At 48.0% G+C, this 10,171-nt stretch overlaps 1 protein-coding gene across 1 annotated transcript in view; it reads right to left on the bottom strand.

Annotated features, from left to right (window-relative positions):
* The window catches only part of OXSR1 (oxidative stress responsive kinase 1), an 87,217-nt gene extending 86,400 nt beyond the window's left edge, over window positions 1–817 (bottom strand). Inside the window, exon 1 of the mRNA XM_056485169.1 lies at window positions 546–817. Within this exon, the coding sequence (XP_056341144.1) occupies window positions 546–615 (70 nt within the window). The 5' untranslated portion in view covers window positions 616–817. The remainder of the gene's footprint in view (window positions 1–545) is intronic.
* Between the last annotated feature and the right edge of the window lie 9,354 nt (window positions 818–10,171).

Below are 10,171 nucleotides of genomic sequence, written 5' to 3' on the forward strand. Positions count from 1 at the left end.
TGCGCAGAGCCCAGGGAGGAGCCCCATGCCAGGGAGGTGTCCCCGCCACCACTACAATCCTCTCCTGGGATAGAGCAGACACGCATCGCCTTCCGTGAGCCCCACACACGGATGAGGAGGGGCAGCAGCCTCAGCAGAGGGGTCCCACAGACCCTCAGGCGAGGGGACAGATCCTCTCACAGCCTTTCTACATACGTGGCTGGGAGGGGCGGTCACACAGTCCCAGCCCGTGACGGGGCGTGTGAGACGGGACCCCTCCCAGCTGAGGGGCACCCCAGACCCTCACACCCCTCAGAGTGGGGGGGACAGACCCTCCATAGCTGAGGGGTACCCCAGACCTTCACACAGCTCAGGTGCGGGGGAACGGACCCTCTCACACTCTCACATGGCTGAGGGAGGGGGAAGCCACACAGTCCCACTCCTTTTCGGGGTGTGTGACAGGATCCCCCACAGCTGAGGGGGGCCGGACCCCCCTTCCCTCAGCGGACTCACATCCCCAGATCCAAGGGGCACTCCGCACCCCCCAAACCCCAGTGACCGCTTACCGATGACCTCCTGCAGCTCGTAGTCATCCTTGTTGATGGACCAGGGCAGCGCGCTGGGCTCCTCGGCCATGGCCGCGCCGCGCCCGCCGCCCTCCGCGCCGCGAGGGGGAGCGTCCCCGAGGGGCGAGGGAGCGGAGAGGAGGCGCTGCGGTGTCCCAGCTATTCCCGAACCCCGGCCGAGCCCGAGCCCCCTCCTCCTCCGCCTCCTCCTCTCCCGCCGCTACCGCCGGCCCAACTCCGGCCGCCGCCACCTCCTGCACCTGCCCATGCCCGGAGCGCCTAACGTCACCCGCGTGCGCCCCGCCCGCCACGGCGGGGAGCCGCCCGCCGCCATCTTGAGCGTGGCGCGGCGACTCCCCGCCCGCCGCCAGAAGGTGACCACACCACGGTTTGCTCGGTTACCACCACCAGCCCTCGGGGACGGGCCGGTAAGGGAGGATTCCAAAGCGAAGGACGGAGGAGGAGCCCCTAAGGGAAGGGCGGGGATGCCACACACAAAATGGCGGTGCGCCCATGTCCCCGCCCTCAGGCACAGGGCGGGAGCGGGTGCCGGTTTAAGAGCAGTGAGGGCAGCGATCCCGCTGCCGGATCCACTGCTCCCATTGGTGGAGCAGCTGTCAATCACGTGCCGGCGTTTCCCGGGTCCCTGTGCCCGCGGGGCCGGGCCCGATCCCGATCCCGATCCCGATCCCGATCCTGATGCTGATCCTGATGCTGATCCTGATCCTGATCCTGCGTGAGGGGACCCAGAGCCTGCGGGCGGCAGCGGGGCCCGGCCCGGGCTCTCCGGGGATGCACCTTCCCTGCTTTAAAATAGTGTGAGGGGTCAGGAGGCCTGGTGTCCTTGCAGCCCCCGAGGATGGACCATTCTCCACTCCACGCTGCAGTTCCAGCGTTCCTGGGTATGTCCAAACCCTCATGGAGATGTCCTGCACGCTCATCCTGGGCTTCAAGGCTCTGCTTTAACCCGGAGCTTTTTTATCTGGATGCATTCAGGAGTACATCTGGTGGTCATTGAGGAAAACAAATTGAGATTTAAGAGTGAAGAGTGGCACCATGCATTCATGAAGGCTGATGTCTCTCTCTAATATATATACATTTAAATTTTTTTATTGTTTGAGGATCATGTTTTCCCCCAACAGGAAAAGAGAGAAAACAGCATCTGAGTATTACAATGCAAGACTGTAACCATCAGGATAACTCACTTGGAATCTCAGTATCAGGTTTCATCGTTCTTTGCTGGTCACTGTTCTTCTTGTGGCTTGATGTCAGGCCCGTCTGTGGGTCAAAGAACATCAGTTACATGTATTTTTAGTTTATTAGGACAAATTCCTGAGATGCCTGTGGTGAACCAGGCTTTGTGGAGGGCCACTGCCAAAGGCATGGTCTGACCACAGTGCTTTCACTCGTGTTCTAATGCAGTACACCAGCTCCTTCCTTCTATTCTTTATTTTGTGTGTTCCACAAAAAGCCCCACAGCCCCATATCACACACTGCTGTGCAGGCACTCTACAACTCTGTCATAAGGCAGAACCTCCAACTGAAAAGCTGTTTGTTTTCCTGCTTGTCTATGTTAAACATTCCCCTGCTGAGCCATATTTAATATTTGTTAAATATGCCTTAATTACTGCTCGGAACCATCTCTGTGATCTTTTAACCACGTTACAAAAGGAGTTTATATAGCAATTAAAAACAGGTTTTACCCCAGAGCAGGCACCCGGGTAGCTAGTGTCGTATTTCTGATAGCTAACAGCATGTTAAAAATGGATCTGAGCCAGGCACCAACAACAAAAAGAGACTTATACACTTAATTTTACCACATGCTTTTAAATTCAGAAGCATCTTTCGGATTCTCTTATTCTGGGCTGAAAATCTTCTCCCAGAACTCTTACTGCTTTAGACCACTGGGCTAGAATTAGGTCCACAATGTGCCTTGTTCTTTAAGGATAACCACAGGCTTTGATCAAAATTAAAATTTAAAACATTCACTGGCAAGACCTCAAGTGGCCACGTGAGCATAGAGAGATGAGTGCTGCATTTTAGTTTTCCAGCTCTGCCATGAAAAATGCATTTCCATATTTTTAAGCCCAGATCTCTCATTCACTCATAGATTCCAGGTCTCATAAATTTTGCATTTCTTTTTTTTAATTAACTCAGCATTTTGAGCCTCTCAAAAGTCAGAGGTTGCTGTGGCACTCTTTCACTTAGTGGGTTGCTCCAATCTGATTCTGCTGAGGGATGAAAACATGGAGCTGGATTCCACAAAGCTTTTATTCCTTCATCCCTCCAAGCAGCACCTTCTCCTCTTTCAACACTTCTGCTCATGCTCTTTTTCCTGATTTGCTGTGTTTTGCCTGTCTCGTGTAGGCTGTGAGCTCCTCAGGGCAGAGGCAATGCCTCTATTTATAAAAGAGCTGTGAAGTGGTGCTGCTGAATCAAGTGCTCTTTTGTAATAACAAGGAATTTTAGTGGAAATGTGAAGTGGAAAAGCAGCTTCCTGGTGCATCCACCTCCGCTCTGGACCGGGCTTTAGGGGAGACTGAGAAGTGGAAAAACTTCAGATGTCTTTCAGGTAGGAAAGCTGCAGCCTGAGAAAAAAAAAATCCCCGAGAAAAAAAAAAAATTCCAGAGCTGGGTTTCCTGAATTTTTTGACTTCCAGTAAAACACCACGGATCAGGGCAGACAGGGCCCTCCTCCTCCCTTGATTCTGCAGCAGAATGGAGGCTTTCTCCTGGCTCCTGCATTTCACTGATATCCTGGGGCTGGTGTTCCAGTGCCAAAGCCTTGGCACACCAGGCACACAACACAAGCTCTCACACAAAATGCTCCCCTTCTCGTAAGGCACATGGTTTCCTGCCTTTCTGGGCCAATTACTTATTGTTTCAGTGAAATTTACTGGCACTGTCCAGCTCTTAGCTTGGTTTTTCCATCCATGTAATATTGTAAAAATGGTGTTTAATGCCCAGTTTGGTTTTTGATGCTCACCACACAGACATTGCTACCTTTAATACCTGGAAAGGGTCCTTGATGGGTTTTGTCAGCAAGTCAAGGGAGGTGATTCTGCCCCTGTACTCCAGTCTGGTGAGACCCCCACCCGCAGATCTGCATCCAGCTCCAGGGTCCCAGCACAGGAAGGACGTGGAGCTGTTGAAGCAAATCCAGAGGAGGCCACAAAGATACTGGAGCACCTCTGCTGTAAGAAAAAAGCAAACAAACTTTCTAGCAGGGCCTGTTGCAATAGGACAAGGGGAAATGACTTTAAACTGAAGGACTGTCAGCTTAGATGAGATATCAGAAAGAAGGTTTTTATCATAAGAGTGGTGAGGCACTGGCACAGAGAGGTGGTAATGCCCCATTCCTGCAAATATTCAAGGTCAGGTTGGATGGGGCTCTGAGCAACCTGTTCTAGTGGAAGATGTCCCTGCTCACTGCAGGGAGGTTGGGCTGGATGGCCTTTTAAGGTCCTTTCCAACTCAAACTCTTTCATGATTCTATGATCATCATCACAACTGTGAACATAAACTGACGTTATTTACACTTGGGTCACAGAAAACTAATTTAAACTCCAGTTTGTGTCCTGAGGCCCTGCAGATTTCACGTTTCTTGCCATGTAACCTCTCAGATATATAACTTTCTTCTTGTTAGAGTTTAAGCCAAATTTGCTCTTTCAGCAGAGCCACATAGAGACATTTGCTGTCACATGTCAGCAGTGTTCAGGGGCTGTGGCATGTATTGCCATGTTGATGGTGTAAAGCTCTTTAAGGCACCATAAAACCTTGTGTGTAAATGCAGTGGCTCCCAGGGCTGGTGCAAACAATGGCAGTTAATGTGCCTGTGGAGCTGCCTGGTACAGGCCTGGGCTGAGGGAAGCCCAACAATGCCTGTTTTTATTGCCTTCGAGCTGGGCAAGCCCATGTCCTCGAGCAGAATGCCTGACCTTGTTCCACTGCAGAATTTGCCTGCTGTTCTGTCTTCATGGAAACACTTCCAGGTTTATTGAAGGGACCTTACTCTATCAAACTGCAGCTGATTACTTAACTAAGTACAAGGCAGTTTCCTCTCCAACAAACAAAGGCAGGCACTGCACTCAATCTCCAGGGGGTTCTCCTGGCAGCTTTGCTTTGGAGAAATGAGGTGAGGACCCTGCAGTGGAGGCAGGAGCAGTGATTTCAAACCCCTCAAATGGAGCAAGCTTTTAATAATAGCTGTTTTCAAACCACAAGCTAAATTCCAGTCTAAACCACACCAGCAGGTTTTCCTAAGTGATCCGTGTGCTACCCTGCATCTCCTCCCCGTCACTGAGCCATTTTAAATTCAGCTCTGAGGTCACTTTGAAGTCAAGTAGCTGAAGGCCCGGTTTTAACAGGTGAATTCTGGTTCTCACAGGGTGTTTACTGAAACCAGCTTTCGCTCTGCAAACACACTTCTCATCCCAGCACCCTGCCTCTCCACAGAGACTCTGTGCTGCTCTCTTACTTCATTCACTGAAAATAACCCCCAGATTTTAAGCTCCAGGAAACAAGCAAAGAGTTTAAGACCAAGACAAGTTTTTTACTTCTTACTCTTTTCTTCTGCCTTTATGATTTTTCGTATATAAATTGAAAGCCATTTAACCCTCTCTGTAACAAATTAAAGCTTTGCTTTCTCCTTCCAATCTAATATAAAATCAATGCCAGGCTTGAGAAATAATTGTAGCAAGATCTTCATTAGCACATACCTGAACCACCAGTTAACAATAAGCCCTTGCTCTGCTCTGGTTTACAATAATGCTTTCTTCATTCCTCTTTGTCTTTACAAAAGCCAATGAAAGGCACTTCACATGCCTGTACCTCTTTTTCCCACCGTGAAGGGTAAATCTCCATCATAAAGCATTTTTTAAGCAGCTGACTGGGACAGGGATGAGAATGTGTTTCACAGCTTTTTTTCTGGTTCTTGAAAGTGCAAAATAAGCCTGGTGGAAGCAGCCAGACCCTGATGGACAAGTGGATACGCCTGGCCTGACTCTTCTGCAGCTGATGAAGGGTTTCCAGGGACTGTTGGCTCTATGATGTAAAGCTTTGTGTGTGTGTTTAAGACCATTTTGACAATTTATTATTCAACAAAACTCTTCTAGAAAAGAACTCCGTCTGGACATAACTCCTGACAAACCCTCAGAATGAGACTGAAGTGTCCAGGGACACGTGAAACTGTCTGCTGCAACAGCAAGTGGCAGGGAGGGTTGGTCATGGCAGGACTGAGCACAGAAAGCAGCTTTTGGAGGTGACATTGCTGCTCCCAGGTGGTACAGCATGGATATTCTTCAGCTAGGAGTGCTTAGACCCAATTTACAGCTGGCAAACTTTGAAGAAATCAAATAAAACTTTTTTTGTAATGTTACAGTGAAGTAAGAGGAGTTCTCTTAAAAGGCAATGAGAAAAGAAACCCTAGGAATAGAAAGATAGGATTTAATAAGATTTCATTCTCTTCTTGCCATCTGGGAATAAAATTTGTGAGGGAATACTGTTCTTATCCTTATAAATGGCCAATATCTTCTTGAACCCAGCAAAGCAGAGGGCAGGCAAGGTTTATGGTTCACATTAGCAGATTCTAGTGACATGAGTTTACAATAATGGTCTAATAGTTCAGTTTAACAGTGACTCATGGCTTATTACTGTGGTGATAGGAATGTAAAGAGATCTCATTTGAAAAAAAAATATATTTGGATAGTTCACATCCTTTCCTCCCTACTCATGAATTCCTATGCCATTGACTGTTAGCTGCTAAAAATAGGATCCTTTTTGTGTGTCTAAAGGAAAACCTAGGATCAGAGAGACAGTGGGAGGGGACCAAGGCCCTTAGACACAGAGCCTTCAGGAAATATTTTTAATGAAAGCCCTGTGAGAGTGCAGGAATGCTTTTTAAAAATGAGAACAATCTAAGAAGGTATCTTGGAAAGAAGAATTAATGAATCACAGCAGTTCCCAGCTTTGGTATTTTACACCATAGGGGTGGGAGGTACAGGACCAAGCTGCAGCTTTGTCTTGGAAAAGCTGTTCCACTTCAGCAGCAGGAAGCTCCAGGGAACAGCCCTATGGGCTGATGAGGATCCAAAGAGGAGCCATAAGAGGAGACTCACTAGGAGTCATTTGAAGTTGTACAAGTCCCTCAAGGACAGCAGCAGGAAAGAGGATCTGGGAAGACGTGAGTAAGGTATCTGCAAATGAAATGCATTATCACCATCACCCCTTTGAAAAAGAAAAAAACCCACATGGCACCTCAGAAACAAACTGCTGAAGTGTGAAATCATGCAGCAGGGAAAGCTGTCATAGAGAATCAGAAATTGATTTAATAGCCACAAATTGACTGCTGCATGATTGGTGCAGATTGCTGCTTGCTGAGAGGGAGAGAGATGCACAGCTCTGGAGAGCCGAGCACAGGCACCGCCTGGCAAAAGGTGTGGAAAGCAAGAATTTTGTCGTTGGTAATTGTACGTGTGCTGAATGCTTCCTCTTCAGTAGGGAACAATTAAAATCGATGGCAGGATTCGAGGTAACAAAAGGAAATGACTGATCAATATGCACGTCTTGGAGCTGAAGACAAGACCGTCTGCCAAGAGCAGCATGCTGATGAGGTGAGATCCTAGAGGGAACCTGAAACGCTTCCACTCCCGATGCTCAAAAACACAGCTGAGCAGATGCCAGGTGCAGTGCTAGGAAAGGTGAAGGAACCGAGGAGTCTAGAGAATAACTGTTAGGAAAAGCAGGGAATGTTAATTTTAAACTAAATAGATTTGAAGTAGAAAATGTGATGCTTCTCTTCTTTGTCTTTCTAAAGATCTCAAAAGTCCTTTACTGACCTTGAAAAATTATGGTCTTTACATACTTGTGCAAGGTTTTATTGATACTGAGACAGTGATAGTTTAAGACCAATGTCCAATTTATTCCTCAGCTCAAAACACTTGAACTCTCATTTTGCTGAATATTTCACTGGAGAGGTCTCTGTCAAGTGCTACCAAAAATCAAGCACTAAATCTTTTATAATTCAATAGCTTTAAATCTGTCACCCAGATTCTGAATACTTTTGAAAATGTTTCTGTAAAGCCAACTGCAGGGTCTGCCATGGCTCCAGTGGGATAGGGAAGTACACAGGGAACTCCAGGTTTATTTTCCCAGTTTTTCCCCTCCTGAGTGATATTTGTTTCTGAGAAAACAGCCTCAGAAATGGCACATGAGCAGTTAAACACCTCAGGTCTTGCAGCTCATACATCTCATTCTGCTGACACAGACAGAAGGCGGACACACTGAAGATCAGAGCTAGAAAAATGCTGCAAAAACTTTGTGAAAATTCAATTCATGGTAACCCCACATTTGCCTGAACATATTCCCTGTGAGTTCCTGACTAGCATCCTAAACAGTGGATAAAGATCTATTTTATCACCTCATTACTTTGATTTCATTAAGAAACCACAGAAGATTGGTAGCATTGAGCCTCCATGTTCTCACTGGGCTTGGAGCAGGGGTTCTCCTCGTGGTCCTGCATCATGTCACCCACTGCTCCTCTGCTCTCTTGGCACAGGTGAATAAGCAGCCTCTCCCCTTTGGAGCCAGCAGGACCCAGTGAATCTCTCCCTGGAGGCTGGCACCCAGCCAGACACACTGCTTTGCTCTTTCCCTGCAGGAATGCACAGAAGGACTGAGAGCTGAGCAAAATCTGGTCTGGGGAGGGTTTGGATGCTTGACTCTTGAGAAAATGCTGGGATGTTCGTCCCAGCATCTCTGTGCTCCCAGCCATCTGCCACCTGCCTCCTCACTGGGGGTTCTCTGTGTTTGCTGGGAAGGGGAGGCTTGGAGGCAGAGGATGGAGCAGCTGTGCTGTCCTTAGGCTCAGCTGGACACACTGCACATTGTCCTGCTCTCCAAGGCAGGGGAAAGCCTCTGGAAACACGAGGAGGAAAAAGTTCCAAGCAACCTTTTGTAGAGAGCCATAGTTAAGTGTTTTATAGAAAATACAGATGCATTCATGTCCTTCCAGTCCAGCCCCACCAAAACCCACCCTAAGCAAGACTAGGAACTGGAGAAATGGGAATCAAAACCCCTCCACTGGCTGTGAGGCAGGAGAAGCTCCATGTGCAGCTGATACTGAATGCTCTGAACTGCCGGGATGCATCCTTTGCTTTTGTGGAAACCATCTATCCAGCTGAGATAGAAGGATCAGGCTGTCTGGTGGGCAAGGACAGCCCCAACCTCTGCCATGGCATGAGCAGCTTTATCAGTGGAAGCAGGATGAGGAAAAGGCACTGCTAAGCTGGGTTCTGCTGCAGAACAGAAAATGCATTGTTTGTAAATCAGACTTTGGAACTGCTTAAGACTTAAGCACAGCTTCAACTAATTAAATTTTCACAGTGCAGCACAGCCCCAGAGAGAATACAACACTGTTCAGTCCCCTGACTGCAGATTTTGTTGCAAAATAAACAAGTTTTTCCAGGGCTGGGCTTGATAATGCTGATCAAGAGGTTGGGTTGGGTTCAAAGTCATCTCAAAGTCCTAGTGGGGATACAAAAATGGTTGTAACACCTAGAGAAAATTACCTTTAGCAAAATATTTGTACACAACACATGTTGTAAAGCCCCAAATGGCATGGCAGAGGTGCTCTTTAATAAACTCTATGAGCATGTTTCCCAGCAGTGTGAACCTTGTGGGAGTTGTTTTTTATTGCCTTATTAAAATCTGTTTTCAGGATGCTCAAGTAACATTTTTCCAGATATTTTTTATGCATAATTACGCTTCCCTATGCTAGTTTTATTACTGTAAATGTGCCCTCTGGACCAAGCAGTCCCTCATGGTAACACAGCTCTTGTCACGTTGGTCAAAAGGAAGGATGGAATTTGATCCATCAAGGTCAATACTTGTTCTCTCTTTCTGAAGCTGAGAACATTCTGCAGCAGTTTTACCAGGTAAACGCTGTCCTCCAGTAAATGAGGAAATGGCACCAACATTCTTGCATCAAAGTAAAAGAGAGAACTGGGCATATTTCTTCAGCAAAAGGGGAATGACAGCTGGAAAAGAGCGGCTGCTGCTGGACCTCTCAACCCGACCTGAATCAGAGCTCAGGCTCAAATATGGGCAAGAATCATTAACTGCTCCAACCCCCAGACCAGGGGAGTGTGTAAAGCTGCACTGGGAGTGATGGGATGCCAGCACTTCCAAGGAATGGGACCCTCCTGGCAGGCTGCTCTTGCCAGCAGTTTCTATTAGAATAATCTCTCTGGGATGGTTTCCATACTGCTGTCCATATGTTCATAGTAGCCATAGCAGAGGCACAACTTCATATGCTCTATAGGGAATGCAAGTGTTTTAGGGTATGGCCCCTCCCATGGGGAAGAGCAGCTCAGCCTTGACCTCCAGGAATTCCTTCCCACCAACACTTCCATGATTTAGTGATCCTTCGTCTTTCCCTGTGTGGCAGGGCCTCGGCCCAACAGCTGCTGGTTTCTGAGTTATGGCTCTGGCTTGGACTGAGTGTGAGCCAAAGGAAATCAAGCTGGCAGAATCACCCGGATCCCTGCGCTGTCAGAATCCCTGCTGGGGCCTCCAGAGGGGTGTGGGACAGGAGCAGCATCCCAGCACAGCCCTGGCTCCATCCCCTC

Source organism: Oenanthe melanoleuca, chromosome 2 (genome assembly GCF_029582105.1).
Source record: "Oenanthe melanoleuca isolate GR-GAL-2019-014 chromosome 2, OMel1.0, whole genome shotgun sequence".
Lineage (NCBI taxonomy): Eukaryota > Metazoa > Chordata > Aves > Passeriformes > Muscicapidae > Oenanthe > Oenanthe melanoleuca.